At 38.0% G+C, this 18,558-nt stretch overlaps 1 protein-coding gene across 1 annotated transcript in view; it reads right to left on the bottom strand.

Annotated features, from left to right (window-relative positions):
* Positions 1-18,558, bottom strand: part of WARS2 (tryptophanyl tRNA synthetase 2, mitochondrial) — a 39,637-nt gene that overhangs the window by 5,324 nt on the left and 15,755 nt on the right. The window contains 3 exon segments of the mRNA XM_039718178.1: positions 497-582; positions 2,307-2,387; positions 13,383-13,640. Coding sequence (XP_039574112.1) covers positions 497-582; positions 2,307-2,387; positions 13,383-13,640 — 425 coding nt within the window.

Below are 18,558 nucleotides of genomic sequence, written 5' to 3' on the forward strand. Positions count from 1 at the left end.
GGTTTAGGCATGCTGAATCCCAGTCTCTCACTAGGGGCTGTTTCCACTGCAGCACTAGCCCAAGTACTATGAGCTGCAATCAATAAATTACTCTTTTTCATCAGTATGAACTGGCCTACACAGAATCCCCCACTAATATTGGTGTGCTACATACAGTTCAAGTACCTCTACAGTACACTGCATAAAATAAAGCATAACTACATAAAAGAAATTGTATCAGTATGAGTGTGTAATATGTATAATTAAACATCAGTCTGTTATAATTCCCTAAGAATTATTCTCACATGACCAGCTTTTGCTCTTTACAGCCCTGTCAGTAGTTTTTTAACCAGGCTAGATTTCAACCAGCCACTTGAGAGTCTGTCATCCATTTCCAATCTTCTGATCTAATCACACCCATCTCCCCTGCTCAATAAGTTAGCATGTTGACCTGACAAGCATTCATTCCAATGCAGCTGAACAGACATTGCCCATGGGCTCACATTCTGCCTCTTACTTGTACAGCAAAATATCTGCTGCTTGAAGCACAGGGTAAGTCAACAAACCAACAGTTCCTTCGCTATTCTGGCTGGCACGCTTCATCTGTTTGGAAAAGAAAAAACAGAAAAGAATCACACTTTTGACTAATGGTATCAAGGTCTGTGATTTTAATTAATTAGAATTCTGAATAATTGAGTAATTTGTTATGTAGCTCTACAGAAGGCAGTGTCATGTAAAATCCAGTCCTTAAATATATTCTGGTTTATGTCTTATATTTATGAATTTCTCTACACTGTTCTGATATTCTAGTGAGAAGCGAACATAGGATTTCTTTTGTTTTCTATTTGTAACCTTATTAATGGAAATGATTTCAAGTGCAACACCACCAGGCTAAATTATTAAATTTGTATATTATACATAAATCCTACTTTTGAAATAGTGTCTTCAGCAATAAATTTTTGAAATACTTCTTAATGGAGATCCAAAAAGGTATTAATACCTATGTTAGGGATCACACACAGTCACCAGGACAGCCAGTGACAGCTGGGAGAACCCAGAACTACAGAGGCAGAGTCCAGTGCTGTCTCCAGCAGTTCTCACTGCTCCCCACAGTCCACTTAATGCATTCAAGTCCTCTACTGCTCCCTGATATGGATGACCTAGATCAAGGCAGTCAGGCTGCAAACCCTAATTCTGTTCTAGCGATGCCATAGCTATTTTTACTTTTGGCAATAGTTAAATATACTAACCCCCTTCAAACCTGAATTATTTCATTAGGACTGTTCAAATATATTTAGACTTGTCTCACACTCTCCAACAGATCCTAAATTCTGTCTACATCTTCAGTGCCTAGGGTTCAGGGAACCTAATTTGCAAAGCCTAGCACCTGTAACACCTATCTGTAGGTCTGGAAAGTCAATCCAGTCAAAGTAGGACTAAACAGCTTAACTTTAGAACCTCAGGTTTGAAAAGGTTTGCTTTAATCTATGCCATGCATTAACACTGGTTGCTGTATTTAAGTTTTACTGGTTTTATTTAATTAAGAAGGAAAACAGGAAAAAAGAAAACATCTGGAGGTATTTAAGACTGCTCTGAACTCTGGAAGCCCAAACTGCTCTTAAGCTGTTGGGGTTTTTTTCCCCCCCCTTTTTCAGATACTTCTCTCTCCTGTCTTTTTCTGCTTACTAAATGTCAAAATAAAATACAAGGAAATTAAATGCAAGAACTCTGTTGATGCAGTCAGGCTGATGCAACACCAAGATTAAGAAGATGAACATTTGACACTCGTAAAGGCAAATGTTTAAGATACAATATCACTCAGCACATTTTTAATATTTATCATTTCTATACTCCTCTTCAAACATATGCCTCTTTTGAACACTCTTCCATAAAATCTACAGAGCAGCCACTCTTTATAGTGGAAAATGAAAAGCTGTTTATGGACCTCCTTAATCAGCAAGGGCCAAAGTTTCCACTGCAATATCTTCCATTACTTTTGCATAATTAAACAAGCACTGAAATAACACTGAATGTTCTAGCAAAATCAGTTTAACAACAGCAAACAAACCTCTTTTTTAGCACAGTTTTTCTGCAAATCTCTACCAAAACCACAATTCTGTAGCTTCCAGCAGGAAAATGTTTACTAAGAGGACCAGACCTGGAGAGATATGTTTTACCCCTTCCACCACAGGACTACAGAATTACTTAAACCTAAAACAAGAACAACCGTGGTACAAGCTGGTACTTCATAGATGAAAAGTATTTCCAGGACAACATTTCTACTGAATTCCCATAAATTTCTTCTAAATTTACCAAACTGTCCGTACCTTCCACTGGGGCAAACGTAGCAGACGTGGCACATTAGTTAAGCACCCAAGAATCCAGGCAAGTTCTGCATGCTCAGGAACCTGAAAGGATGAAGTTAGAATCTGTTTAAATCTTCTTCTTTTATATGCGTATTTCCTCAAAGTCAGTAAGAACAAATTGCATCAAAGATGAGAAAACCAATTATTTCTATTACTTTTTCAGTAAGGTCAAGTGACAAGCTAATGGAAAGTTTTGGAAACTGCCAGGACTGAATGCTCTATATTAAAATAGTATAGCAAGGTTCTTGATCCTATCCACTAATATTCTAAATAAGAAAGAAAATGCTTTAGCAATAGCAGAGTTGAGCACACATGTAAACTCCTTTGCTTGAATACTTGATTCACTCTTCACAATATTGGCAGGTTTGAATCTTTAAGAGCATGCTAACTGTCTCAAAGATGTGCAAAGCTTCATGTCTGCAATATGATATAACAACCCAGACAGAAGACAGTAAAAAGTGTTTGTGAACAAGTAAGAACTACTAGGATTATTAATTGCTTTGTTGTCACATTTAAAATACAGTAATTTCCTAGCTAGCAGTCATTGGACTACTTTGGTAACCAATATGTAAAAGTATCCAACCTCCAGACTACAGCTCAGTGGTTAGAAATATTTCAGGTTGATTCTTTCCCTTCTTTCTGCCTTTCCCACAGATTCAGGGTTTTTATTAATTCTCTCATGCTTATTTGACCTCCACTCTTCTGTGCCCAAGACAAAGTGCAACAAAATACTGGAGTAAAAGGAACTTCACAGAAAATACTAAGCACAAGACTCCTATTTCATCTAGAAGGAATCACCATCTGGTTGAAAGTGGTTTCTCATTTCTTTCTTCTAGTCACGGACGGCGAGGAGATGGTGCTCTGTTGCACTTGTGTTGACAAGAAACCTCTTTAAAAGCTATGCAGTCATTGATTCAGCTCTGTCAGATGTTGCTTTCGCAGCCAAGACTGCACGTGCGTTTCACTGGATCAGTGGATTTGACATTACATCAGTTATCAAAACACCCAGTGATCTAAACAGCATTTGTTGGGTTGAATACACAGTTCTGGGTCCTACCAAGTTATATACATTTCCTATCTTCAAACACACAGTCCTTTCCTAAATATTACTGAAGTGCTGAATATGCTGAAGAAAAAACCTGATAAAATGGGGATAAATTATAGAAGTATAATATACATAGAAGTATACCAAAGAGTAGAGATTTCAGTTGGAATAAAATTCAGTACTGGAGCCTAATGAGTCAGCATTCATCATCCAAATTGCAGTAACTGACTGTATATTGGTGTGTGAATCAGGAGGTTCTAGGCTTAAACCACAAATCATTTGTCAGACTGAATCACGGTTTTAGCTACCGTGTTTTACTTGGCAAGAGGGGCAGGTAATTGCTGCCTTTGGTTGGTCATGGTGCATCTGCTCAAATGTTACTCATTTAGCTATTTTAGTATTCCATCACATTGATTGCACAAATCTGATACAGAGAAACTAGAAGACATGATGATGTCTTATAGAAAAATGGCTCAGTCTACTTTTCCTTTCACTGAGCGATACCCATGGATCACAATCAGGAGAAACCATTCTCCCAGACAAACTCCATCAACTTCTTGCTGCAGGTCCATTTAAAACTGCAGGCAAATGTCCTCATTAAACAACCAAAACACAGGAATGTAAGAAATAACACTGTACTGAATCACAACAAAGGAAATGCAGCCTTGTGCTCAATTTCCAGGAGTAGCACTTGGGGCAAACACAGGAGCCTACTGCTTCCTGCAGTATCTTCCCCTCATACTTCTCCAGCATCCATTATTGTTGCACTAGGGAATATGAGAAGGTATTATCCCTGGCCCAGTCCTGGTAATGTACCCAGATTCCTCAGGAGTAAGTCTAATCCTTTTCTGAACCAGCTGATATTGCCCATTTCATAACCCCATGGAGCAGCAAGCTCCAGAGGCTTAAACCCGATGTGTAAAGAAATAATTTAGCCACTAATGTATCCATGTTTGTTTACTGGTTTTGAATACCACCTGCACAATTTGGTGAACAATTCCACATCCAGCTTATTCAGTGTTTTTCTGACTTTGGAAACTTTGATTGCATATACCTCAGCCTTCTCCTCTACAAACTGAAGCAACCCTGACATCTGAATTTTTCCTTCTTAAGGCAGCTACTCTATCCTCTTGCTGCATGAAGGCCTCTTCTTTGTATCATATCTAAACCATTAGTTCAGTCTGGAGACTCTAAAACTTTCACTCAGTATTCAAAAAATGGGCACACTAAGGTTTTGCATGGTGACAAAATGTCATCTCTGTCTTATTCACAACACTTTTTCTGGTGATGTGGTGATGACGACATATCATTAGCTTTTTTGAAAATTGCTTGTGCTGAGTCAATGATTTCAGAGAACTACCAATGATGACTCCAGGACTTTCTTCCCTGCATTGTGTGAAGAAGGTTTAGAATACTTTTACCCAGATGTTTTAAAGTATTTAAATATCTTCTACCCCTTATCTGCCTGTCCACTCTGTTTTATGAGTTCTATTGAATTTCCTTTCCTTGGCATAGCATTTGGCTACATATAAGGACTTAGCACTGCCCGTGAACTTTTGTTCACTATCTTCTTCAGGTCATGAAGGAAGATGTTGACTAGAACTGCTCCCAGCAAGAACCCTGAGGAACATGAGACTGGCGACTCTGCCATTCAAAAAAACAAAAATAAAAACCCCAAAAAACAAAAACAAAACAAAAAACACCCCACCACCAATAAAATGTGAGCATTACAGCCTACGCAGCTTACAACAGTGAAATGAAAGGAAACAGAGAAGAGACATCTCATATTTGCATAAATCTACAAAACAATTTTCAGTTGATTCCTATTGTGTTAGGTAGTGTTGATTGTGCCATCACAAGGAAAACCTTGGTCAAAGAAGCATCACTTTTCACACAGTTTTCATTAAAAAGAGTAAGACTGTTAGAAAGGTGTTCTGCTTGCTTCTTAAATGCATTTTTTCAAAGGAGGTTACCCAATAATCTGACTAGAATTTCAAGTAATAAAAATATAAAGAGGTCCAATTAATTCAGGCTATTCTGTCTATACTTTAACCAATAAAGAACTCAATTTCTTTTGTATTTTAAAATCTGACAACAAATACTGTCCAGAGCTACAGTATGCTTCAGGATTACCCAATTTTATAAAAGAGAACAGATAACAATAAGCTTAACTCTTTTTCAATGAGGACATAATTTTCTCAGTGTGCCCTCTCCCCCAAATACATTCGTATAAAAATAATACAAATGGTAGAAACCCAGAATTACATCTCCAATTAAAAAACTCATAACCAGTGACAGTTCCTGAACTGTATGTCAAACCAAACTCCAAGAATGTCATAATTACTGGTAATTCTGAAAATCAACTATCTAATCAATTAAATCCTTCAGGTCAACTTCAGCTACTTTTGTGTCCTGAAAAAAAAAAGATAATAGTCTGTTTTCAGTATAAATATTATTTTCTTGGGAAATATTTCTTGCAGCCTTGCTGAAAATATTTCCAGGAATAACAGTTTTTAAGTGATCTATTTATTGTTTCCCTTTACAAAGTCAACTATTTCCCATTTAAAATTTTACAAAAATTCTTACCCATATCCATATGGCAATCCCCCCTTTTCAGACAGCCCAAATCCTACCCTTTGCTCTTCTCAGTAAATCTAGCAAGTTTCTCTCATTTTTCCTGCTCTGTGGTCTTGCTCATTTTATCATTTTTATTTCCTAATCTCACACAAGTCTGTAAAAACCATCAACATTTCTCAAAGGGTTGAGATGGTCACTTCCATGCTATTACCAAGGACACATTCCCTCCTTCAATCTCCGTTGCATTAAACATCCCCCAGAACCTGGCTGACTAATCAGTAATCAAAGAGTTATTTCCAGAGCAAACTACTTACATTCCTTCCCTGTGGCCTGACAAGGCCAAGGCTGCCTACCCAGATTCCTTTAATTTTTTTAAAGCACACATATTTGACAGAGGTGACCACTTCCAAATGATAATGAGCAGTTATCTAAAAGGCACAAACCCTTCTGTTTCTTTACCTGAGCACGCTGCTCCTCCCTTTTTAAAGACAAATAGCTTCTTAATTATTTACTTATGCAGCCATTTGAAGTTATTAAACTTAGGTCACAATTCATACTTGGATCTCTGGAGCTTTATATGCTGGAGTACAATCTCAGGGCTTCTTCCTGTAAATCTATTTTTTTGTCCTTGATCCTAGCTACTCCTTACCAAATTATTGTTGATAATCCCTTGCCACAGCCAATGATATATACATGGAAAAACAGAAGCTACTTTTAGTCCAAATAATTCTACATGACTTTTTATGATTAAACATACAGCTGAGGAAGACAGCAAGCCATGACACTCAAGAACATTGAGAGATACATGAATACTGGAAGCAGATTTGAAAGCAGGCAAATCAGCAACACTGGGCCTCAGCTTCCTGAGGGTATAATACAAAGTTGTGGTTGGCAGCTGAAGTGGCTTTCTGCAAAAAGAGAGGCAGTGTTTTATTTACAAGATGGACTTCCTCAAGTTGCAACCTACAGCCCTTCTATGTAAGGCACTGCCAATTTGCTGCATATCTATCATGTAGAAACAGCTTTCCTCAGCAGAGTAACCTCATTAAGGGCTACATTTTAAAGGGGCAATAAATTTAAAATATTTAATTTTTATAGAGTAGGGTACAAAGTCTCAGGAGGTAATTTGGATAGCTGTGTCCTAAAAGAAATTGAAACAGAGAACTACATTCAAAAAGAAATGAAACCTTTTCTTAGGACTTTTGTCTCTTCTAGAAGTACCAGTAAGAGCTTCTGTAAAATTCAAGATGCCCTTTTTAAAAGCAAATGATGCTTATATTTTTCTTAAATAAGAGGTAAGGTTTTATTAATGTGTGAAGTTGCAGGCAATACGTTCATGATACTTAGCAATGTGTCTCTATATTGCAGAGCTGAGGAAAAAAAAGACCATAAACAAGACAAAAAATAGACTACTCTTGAATCAAATGCACACAGTGCAGGTACTCTTATGACAGAAAATTTGCCACAGTATCCCAAATTCCTGTTCCAAGAAATAATTGCTTGGGTAGAATAAGTTTATGGTTACAAAGGCAATATCAGATTTAAAGAACACGTTAAGCAATGTATTTAACTGGGCAGTGGTTATCCAGTTATTGTCAGTAAATGTGTTAGTATCTACAGCTTTCACCTTTACCTTGGAACAATTTAGTCACATATCCTTATTTATATTTGGCTAAAACATACAGAAATAAGATCTGCCTCTCCTTTTTGAAGAACCTGACCAAGAATATTCCTACTGGAATCAAGCTTTACTGGTTATAAACCCCAACAGACCACAGTAATTTGGCCAAAACACCCTTTCCTCTCCTTTATTTATTACTAAATTAACTTATTTGCAGAAACATTCTCCTAGGATAACCCACAATACTGTTTGAAAAATTAGTCTGGTGTGTCCAGAAGATTGGTGAAGAGAGGAAAATATAACATCTACATAATAGTATGAGATGAAGAAGGTAAATTAAGGCAGAAAAGAAAAAGAAAAAAAAAAGAGAAATCCCAGTGAACCATGACTTTCCTTCCCACTGAGCTCTAGTTATGTCTAGTCCAGTCCATGAGAGAGAAAACAGAGGAATGAGAGAAGCAGAATAATTTTCTAAATTAAACAGTCACATACTTCCTCTTATGACAGGAAGTTTTCAATGGACCGTGCTAAATTAATGTACTTTAATGAATTTATAAGCTATGATGCAATGGAAGCTTTTCAGCCCCTCTGAAAATTGGACAAGGGGTAGCATGAATCTATTCAAACTCTGCCCACAAAACAAAGCAGATGGATACTTCTGGAAAATAACAGCAGTGAAACAGTGCATGCATTCATATTGTTGTATTTTGGCTTTTGGAGTTAATGCTAAGACAAATTTGCAAATTCCCACCTCCCAGAGTTACTGCCTCAATTTGCTTGCACACTGCAAGAATACTGCAGCTGATTATACTCAGAAAATAAATCACCCTATCCAGAAGGATGAAAACTGCAATTTTCCGCCCAGAAATGGAACATTATGTTGTCCAGAAACTCACAGGACTCCTCAGAGAAGTGTTCATGCAGCGTATCAAGCACTGCCTGCTGAATCAACTCTGATGGAATTTTAGTTTCTCTTGGGACATTTAGCATGTGTCTGCTACAATAGATAGGTGGACAGGAAGAACAGCCTGAGACCACATAAAAGCAAAATAAGTTTCCAATATTGTTTTGACTGTGAAGCAGATGAGATACAAGATGGTTACGGGTAAGAACTGAAATGTGTAGTGTACCCACCACGAATCAGAGAAAATGGGTTACATCTTATAAGTTTACCATGTGTGCAGATTGCATACTGTCTTCCTTATTTACCCCCCCATAGTCCTTTTTGGTTTTAATAAAAGATCTAAGTTTTATGAAAGATGACTGTTACAGCTTTTATCAGTTATGGTACAATTTAAGGAATATATTTTCTGTTTCTTCTAATACTCTCACGATATGTTGTATAAGTCATTATTCCACAACTTCTTTTTTATGCCCCGTAGGCAAAGGCAGCCACTTAAAGCATATCTTGACATTATTTTCTCTAAGAGGGTTTCATACATCTTGCAGCTGTACTCCAAATAAAAATGCATATTTTGAAAGATGCATTTATTTTTATTTTTTATTCTTACTAAAACTGTCACTTTTCTATAACTTCCTACTTGAGAAAATATAACTAAACAAGCTGTAATGAAAGAGCTTCTCTCACTGGGAGGCCATTTTACTGTCCAACATACACCACAATTGTTTTTCTAGATATTCTAATTAAATGTGCTTGTTTATAACCCTTCACAGACAATGTGGTTCCAAACACTACCCTAATTATTCATTGTGATCCTTCTTGCTTCTAAATATTTTCAAGTTATCATCACTTGTTCTTTGTAGCCACTACTTCCCTAGGCTGGAATTCAGGTTTTTATATGGTAATGGAAGTGTGGGAGATATTTGTTGAACTGCAATGCATTAAGACCAAATATACAGCCAGCCATTAACTTACTGTTTGTACAAGTTTTAAAACAATATAATCTATAAATGGTAAATTCTGAAGCATACAAAACTAATTTTCATCCAACTAGCACTTTCCATTTATAGGTAGTTTAGCTGTAAATGCAATACAAAATAGGCCATATGCTCTCTAAACAATACAATAAAAACTTACTTATGCAAAATTTCTGTCACTTCTATTTAATTTTAGTTGAAAGGAAAGGACATCACTGAAATCTGTTCTGGGATTCCAAGTGTACTTCACCTGTATCGTTATCATAACAGCACCTCTTGGACCTAGTATAAGCACGAGAGGTATCTGTTCTCTCCACACTTTCTCCCAGCAGTCTGTGATTCATATTGTTCAGCCTTTTGTCTCTTGCTTGTATTGAAAAGGCTGATAAAGTACATGAAAACTCTCAAGGCAGGTATTTCAGGTATCTCTGGATTCGAGATTTGAAAAAGAGCCTCAGTAAGTAAAATAAGTGAAACCCTTACCAAAAGGCACAGGCCTTTTGAGAAACCTAGTAGCATTATATTTTTTCACATATGGGCAACATATTCCAGAGAAGCAACACAAGCAGCAAAATACAAAAAGAGTAAGCCAAACAAACCAATAAAGAACAATAAAACCCAAGCCCCTTTCAGCAATTCTAGACCACTCTTGCCCAGTGTAATCCAGAGAAAGTGACAGGACACAACAGCATTCACATGAATGAATGCATGAGCAATTCCCTTAGTGGGGCTTACCACTACTAGCATACTTCTGTAGTGCAAGAATTTCAATCTGCTTTAGTGCTACAGAATCAAGGTACAAAAAAAGTCATTAGTTGTGGTGAGTTTTCGTGATTAAAAGTTCATGAACAATAATTTTGTTGCATGATGTTTGTTTAAAAAAAATGAGCAAAAATGTCATTCAGGATTAATTAAAGAAACATTTCTGTGATCTACAGATTTGGTAATTTTCTAGATAGAACTCAAAATACAACAATAATTACAGCATGCTAAGCTACTGAGAATTCTTATTTAGCAGTTTGATCAGCTATTGAAAAAAATGACTCTGTCCATAACTAAGTACCTAATCCAGTTTTCTATTTGTGGCTGGATTTCCACTGCTTTCCTGCTGACCTCTGGAAGTACACACCCTATTTCAGTATACAATCAGTTTTGGCCACTTTGCTTTACACCTCATCCAAATGTTTGTAAACAAAAATGGGGTGTTTTTAGACCACCCTTGGAGACTGCTACAGTGGCTGAAAAGGAGGCCAGCTCCTTTTTTTTTGAAATCTGAGAAATTTCCAATCAAAATCCAGCAATAAACTTTCTTGATTAGCAATAGCTGTAATCCATCTTACACCTTCATTTTTAGGAACAATCATCTCGATATTATGACATTCCATAATGTACTATTTCATTATCATACTAAAACAATAATCACATTAGCAAGGTTCCTGTCTCCTTTCCTCACATCAAGAGCTACGTGCAGATACTCCTTTTAATTGCTTCCAGAGAAACATCTGGTGCTGCCTATGTAAATGTAACAGATCACAGTGCATCTCTGGGTATACCTGACCACTTCATACAGCTTGTACAGACTCGGTTTGGGGAAGCTGACAAACCACTTCAGCCTGACCCAGGGCTGGAACAGTCTGTATTCACAAACAACTGTAACAGCTCTTCTGACTGCAGTGTGACAATGACCTTTCAAAAATGTGCAAGAATCAGCCACTTCTGAAAGTTGTATGGATATTTGTGTGTTAAGTATGAATAACATTCAAGACAGCAGACAGGGCTCAAACATTTAATCTAACGATTTAGATTTAATAAGAACAATGACCATTAGATCTGGACAGATAAGGACACAGCAAAATAAAGAACTGATTTCATTTGATAAAGCTGAACATGTTCAAGTTTAGCCATCTTAGGTTTTCATTGGTTTTTGACTGTATTGGTAGTGTAGAAGCACTGCACAAAGAGCCATCATTTCCTGAGTCTGACACTTTTTCTTTGGGGGTTCAAAGATTCGATCTCTGAATTGTTCTATTTTGAAAGATACAACATACTTTCTGTGGCTGAGTGCAATGTAAGACCCTCACTGATAATCTGCTGGCTTCAAGGGAAGCCTGAGTGTTGGTTTTAGCAAGACCTGGAACAGCACTAGTTTAGCTTTTAGACCAGTAGGAACATAAGAAAAGCAACACTGGACCAGATCAAATATCCATCTCTGACAGCAACCAACGAAAAAAAAGAACGTAAGTGCAGAAAAGCATGGATACTCTCCCATCTGTGGTTTCACCACTTCCTGTAGAGGTGACTGCTCAGATGTGCAACAGTCCCAAAGCAATTTTTCAGATTAATTTGTCGAGTCCCTTTCTGAATTCATATGAATTTCAGCATGCACTGTATCCTGTGTCATGGGGTTTTGTAGCCCGATTGTGGATTTTGTGAAATGCAGCATTGTTATGCTTGTGTTGAATCTTCCAGGTGTTAACTTGTTTTGATATTTGTCAGTTCACATTTTTCAGTGGATAAAACAATTTCTCCATATCACTTGCAGTTTTATAAACATTCACTTTATTCCTCTCCAATCATAATCTGCAAAGCATTTATCCTTCATGCTGAAGAGTCCTCTCTGTGTATCTAGTCACTGATTCTATGCTGTAACTAATTGAATTGTTCAGTTGCTTGAAAACAAGAAATAAACCTCTCTAGACTGGTTTTTACTGCATCATTGGCTTGTAACTCACCTTGCAACTATTCCAGCTAATGACTTCATCATTTTGAGGCTGACAAGTCAGAGTAGAGGAAAATTAAAACCCAAGCTGGTAACATATTTAAAATGATAAACAGATTTGAAAAAAATGGGGTGAATTTATTTAAACGTATTTCCACTAGAATTCTGAGCTCATCTATTTAGACTGGTTTTTTAATACAGAGGAAAAATGAAGCAGAAAGTATATCTGTCTTCATCAATTCTTTATTCACCAGGGATATAGATTGCCATTTGCAGTTTAACAACCCCAGGAAACTCTGCCTGTAAAGAATCGTGTTGAAAGGGAGAATACAACACCATCTCAGCTTGCACTGATAAAATTCAGATCCTGTGTGCACATCACCTGTGCAGTTCTGTTGCAAGGTGGACACCCACTTATGGGTGTCTTCACAAGAGCAGAAGCTATGACACATCTGTGTCTGTGGAAATTATAGAAGTTTGCCAGTTTAGAGTCAGTAACAGAAAGTTTATTGAGCAAGAAACTAAGCTGTGTTCCAGGAAAATATAACATGTGATAGCTATATACCAAGTGGGAAGGTAAGCCCAGTACCCCTTGGGGTAGTCAAGAGGAGCACATGGTTTATATATGAATTACCAGATCAGATGGAAAAGCGTCGGCATGAAAATGAGGTTATAGCAAAGAAGGGAAAGTCCAAAGATGTAACCTCCTGATGATCAAGGTGGAACTGATACAAAAGTTAATCATCTGTTACTTTGTGATTACTGTGCAGCTGGTAGAATGAGTGGCAAGAGCTGATGCAAAAGCATAGAAACATGTTTTCCTTAGCTTTATGGTTACACAGGCCACGTTTATGCATTTATGAGTTAACCTTTTGTGACTAAAGTGACACAGATACAAATTAGTTGTCTTCTAAAAGGTCTTTGAAGTATATTAGTCATAACCTGTACAAACTCCTAGCTCTGCTTCAGAAATTCACAGTGTACTTACCCCTAAATGGGCTTCTCAGTCATGGTTGCACCATTCAAAATTTCAAAGCTGCATCAAGGGATAAGTTTAAAATCCAACACTACTAACATTTTCTAGGACCACCAACACAAACATGATAAAGGAGTTCAGCAACGCTACACTCATTCATTAAGATGTGTGGAAAGCCACTTAACCAGAAACAAATCCAACAACACAACAGGAGCACTCACCAGTGACTGCCGGAAGAGGAGACACTTCTTTGGGTCAATCCCACAGGCAAGGATGGCAGCAGTGGTGTCCAGGATGTTCTGGCGCAGGACAGCTGGCTCCTTGGGCATGGTGAGAGAGTGCAGGTCCATAATGCTATAGAGCACTGAGCTGCACTCTTCCTGCAGATTCACCCAGTTCTGAATGGCTCCAAGGTAGTTGCCCAGATGAGGCGTCCCAGTTGGCTGGATACCCGAGAAAATCCGATCCACGACCACATTCTGTGACAAAGCATTGGCAAAATAAACACGCTTTTTCCCCCTCCCCCATATTCTTTTATATTTTGAAGTAATTTAAAAAACCTCGTTTATGCCCGTCTCCTCTCCTGTCAGTGTAGCGATGTATAAATGACCTCAGAACCAATAATTGCAGTAAGTCAGTTAAAATACTCTATCTCACAGCAGAAAGACTGAAAACTACCATAACTTTAAGCTGTCAGACTGCATATGCAAAAAAATTCAGCTGTAAACAAGATTGGCAAAAAGTTGGTCTTGGAAACCAAGTGCTAGATTCTTTCATTTCTTTTGCACCAAAGCTGTATGTTTCTCTTTAGTTTCTATATCCACACTTCAGTATCTATATCCACTCTGATATAGAAACTTAGGGTCACAGAGCAGAGAAATTCAAACATTTTTGTTGTAAACTCATGCAATGTCCCAGTAGATTGCCATCTGAACTCCCATGAACATTGAAGTCTTATTTTTCTAGCTGCAAAGAACATTTTAGCAGTTCCTGAAAGAAAACTACTTCTTGACTCAAAGGTCAAAGAATAATGAAAGAGATCATCAAAGTTCTGAAACTCCCCATTTTGGCAGCAACAGAATTTCTACAAGAGCTCTACAAAGAAATATGGCTATAGCTCAAGATCATACCTGGAATACTATCCATGCATCAGGACCAGTAAAATGTCAACATCGGAAAAGAGTTCACAGAGAAACAGCAAAACCAAAAAAAGACTAAGAAGCTGAGGTTGTGAGCAAAGATGAAAAAGCTTGAAACATGTATAGCTTGGCTAAGTGACAGTTACCATCTTAGAAAGTTTGTTTTCCTGCATCTCAGACTTCCATCTGACCATTTTCTCAGAGCCCCGAGCTGTCAGCATATGATCAATTACCTCCCTGGCCTTCCCAAAGAATTCCACCATATTCAGAAGTAGCTCAGCAATGTTTTATGTGAAAATGCTTGTTACATGCCAAGTTGCAAGAGCATGCAAGACAGCTCAACTCATAAATGAGGGTCCCCCCCACCACAGCAAATACAATACAAATCCTCAGACTCAGCCGTGTAGCAGGATCATCAACTTCATTGTGCCTGTGGCTGCACAATTTTTTGCCTGCTAAATTTTATGAGAAACATCTATAACTTAGCAGGAAGAATTTATTTACTGATGTAGTCTGTTTTCTTTTCTGTGAATCTTTTACAAATGTGTGGGAGAAAAAAAAAGACATACAACTATTAAACCACACAAAATGGCAGTAAAAGTCAAGGCCAAGTGCCATTACTTTTAACTATTAAAAAAAGGACTTCAAATTGACTTAATTAATTTTGACTCAGACTTGAGAAAAATTAATGAAAATGTGTTTCCAAGTGGAATAGGACTTCATTACTTTTAAGCATGATCTATAGCTCAGAAAAGCCTAGACTATTTTTTTTCTAAATTTGCTGAAAATTTCTCTTTTCTTCTAAGTAAGCTTGTTTTTCAGATCAAGACAATTTTTTTACCCAATGTTTAAGTCATTGTGCTGACAGACAAGAGCAGCTTTGGGCTAGCTGCCATGCTAATTTCTCCTGCTCACATAAATGCCTATACATTTAAATCTTGATGGCAACCCCTTCACCCCATCCCAAATATCTTCTTGACTTCTAGTATATTCTTGAGTCAGTTTCTAAGTGCTCTTGGAGAAGCTCCAGCACAGGAGCTTCAAGGTAGTCACTTGAAGCAATGAAAAGCACACCGCTTCTTCCAACAGTAATTCCAGCTTCCAGTCCTTGACCACCCATGTGCCTCTTTTCTTCATTACACAAAAATGGAGTTATGATACTCAGTCTCTCATTTGGTATTTGATTCCTTGTTTTCCTAGGAACCTACATCAGAGCACTTCTCACCCCTCACAGAATCCACTCACCTCCCACTAAGCCACTACCTGGCCCAGGACTGCAGCAGCTTCCTGTTAACACTGAGAAGAGCCAGGTGCTCTCTTACAGAATAGACATTCAACATTCCAAAGTGTATAAATGAGATGAAGTCTTATAGAAACTTGGGATTCACTAGACTTCAGAGCTGTACTTCTATTACTACAGCTAGAGCAGCAATTGATAGGCAAGGCAACGGGTACTTCACAGACATAATATTTGTTTTTTGCTTCCTATGTTTCTTAACTAAGACAATAAGAAGTCAGGGAGGAAATAGTTGACCAGTAACATGGTGTTCTACCCACTGCTGGGATCCCAGAACAGCTGGTTCTTTGTCAGAGCACTTAACCTTTTTTCATGTCCACTTTTCATGTATCTCCACTCACCAAGTTCAAATCCTGATGCTCCTTCCCACAATTACTTCTCCTCACAGTACTGGTTGCTTTCTGGTGCCCATTTATATGCCTGTTAAACAGACCATAATTCTTACAGCCCTACTCTCCTTTTTCTTATCAGACAATTTCATCCCTCCTGTATTCTTTTCTTCCTCCACTTGCGCTTTACAACCCTTGCTTCCCCAAAGAGCTCTTATATACAGCTCTTGATATACAACTCTCACTGTAAGAAGGCACAGAGAATGCCATGTTAAGATGATTACTATTAATATACTATTACTGCCTTGGCTCCAGCCACTTAATATATGTTTTTTACCTGCATGGTTATAAAAGCTGAGAAATGTTATCATGTACCAGAAATACACTACGGACCCACACCAATTAAAGTATCTTAGGATGACCAAGTTAAAGCATAGTGCAGAAACTTGCACATCTTCCAACTTCAGTCTAGTAAAAGACAGCATCACATGTCTCCAGATGTTACTGCTTCTTTTTCCTGGAGCTCTGAAGCTCATGCTACTTCAGTGCAGGAACAGCTCTACCCACTGGGGTAACTGTGTATTATACCAGGGCACAGGAATTCCTGTGCAGTCAGCACAGATCAGCTCATGTACCAATACCTTGGCCCAAAAAGTGCCCACACCCTGAGCCTGTGGAGAACAGTTCTGTCTAAAAATTTTGTTGGTATACAAGTCAGGCAGACTCAGTTCCCTTGCAGCTGCAGTCCTTGCTTTGAATGCTTCCCATAACATGTTCATTATTTGCCTTTTCAACTTCTTGGATCACTGTCCAGTCTGTAGATAATGTTATTATGAACATACTGGATGTATCGGCAAAATTGTTTCCATTAATGTGACTATAATACATTCAATACATAAAAATGCAATAGTGACATTTAAACAGACAGGCAGTCTGAGAATGTTTTTCACAAAGAAAATACAAGAAATCAGTGTCTCAGCATAAACTGTATGTTCAAATACTGCACTTACTCCAAATATTCAAAGGCTAACAATGAGCTAATGAAAGGTAGGTCTGTTGCAATACTACATAAGTTAGCATCTGGTGACATGCTACATGTTGAAAATAAAACACACAATGTACAATGTCAAATGGACACAGTTTTATTTAAAGAAAGAATCAAGTTCTCTATCCATTAAAGAGAATACCTGTGAAGGCAAGCATGACATCTTTAATGGTGCTTTGTATGTTCAAATGGTAAACAAATACTTACAAAAGGTTTGTTCAGTATAAGGGCAATAAATAGCAAGTGAAACATTAGAAACAAACAGTAGCAGTATTATATGCAGTCTAAGCTCAGCAATTACTTAACCTGAAGTAGAGAATTCACAGAAATAAGTAAATCCAATAATGAAAACTGAGCTAGGCTGAACCTGAGTAAAGCATTAGCAAATCCATTACAAAGAACAAACCCATACTGGCTCCCAGCTGAGGGACCAGTTGACTAGAAGTCTTTCATCTTTAACTCCTTTGATTCCATTTAACAACATAAAGCACAAGACGTTACAGCAAACAGGGTGGCATGAAATATTCCATTGTGTTAGCAGAAGTCTATATTAAAAAAAGCCCACACAAAACACCCTCAAATGAATCTTGGATTTCTTGCACTAAAAATATACAAAGAACATTGCTCCTTTGGAGAGAGTTTATGTTCCCTGTTTGTTCACTCCGTGAGAAGCAGCGGGCAGCATAGCAGCGTGGCAGGGGATTTCTGCCTGGTACCATGAAATCATGGGGCTGGAATGCACTTCAATGGAGCTGTTAGGTCAGGGGATGGGAGCTGTGTGCTCCAAAGTGCTGGAGCTGGAAAAGGATAAAAACAAAAGGAGTGAAGACTTCCCAATGGAGCAGAGTGAAAGCCACAAGACATGCAGCTCCAGCCCACAGGCACTCACTCATTCAGACATCTGTAGTGAGCACAGTGTGAGCCTGCTGTTCGTATGTTTAACTCTGTGTGGTGTGTGCACCTACACCAGCAGTGCTGCACGTTAAAGCTCAAGCCTGCTAAGAGTGCTGCATCTCACAGATGACTTAGCACCTACTATTGGTTTTCTCTCTTAAAGACCTCTGCAGGGCAATTCTAAACACCACAGTGCATTTCTCAGCTGCATCACCGAATGAAGCTTGGCCCCAAACCCATTAAGATTCAGGTGCTCTGTCACCTAACCTCCCTTTTGTCATGAGATCAACAACTGCCACTTCTTATACTGAAAAAATATCAACATCCAAATGCTCTCAAATAATCAGGAATAAGCATTACATCCTTATCCCAGAGCAGGATGGCTAAAGTCTGGTCCTGCCATCCTGTAGCATGGCCATGTGCATTTTCAGTGCTAAACAGGAAAGACGACAGCTCCCAAAAATCCAATTCTGCTCTCTTGGACCAAAGCAGAGCTTTTCTCTGTATGGAAGGCAAGCTACTGTCAAGGACTCAATTCAGCAGTCAAAACCACAATCATTCCCTCTCACGAGATAGATGTGCCAGAACTGGAAGACACAACAAAGCTGATAAAGGAAAAGATAGATCCATGCAGATCCAAGCATCCCATGTTACAGAAAATTCTTGGTATGCTAGCTATATATTTCATGTTTA

Source organism: Passer montanus, unplaced genomic scaffold (genome assembly GCF_014805655.1).
Source record: "Passer montanus isolate IOZ18808 unplaced genomic scaffold, ASM1480565v1 scaffold39, whole genome shotgun sequence".
Classification (NCBI taxonomy): domain Eukaryota; kingdom Metazoa; phylum Chordata; class Aves; order Passeriformes; family Passeridae; genus Passer; species Passer montanus.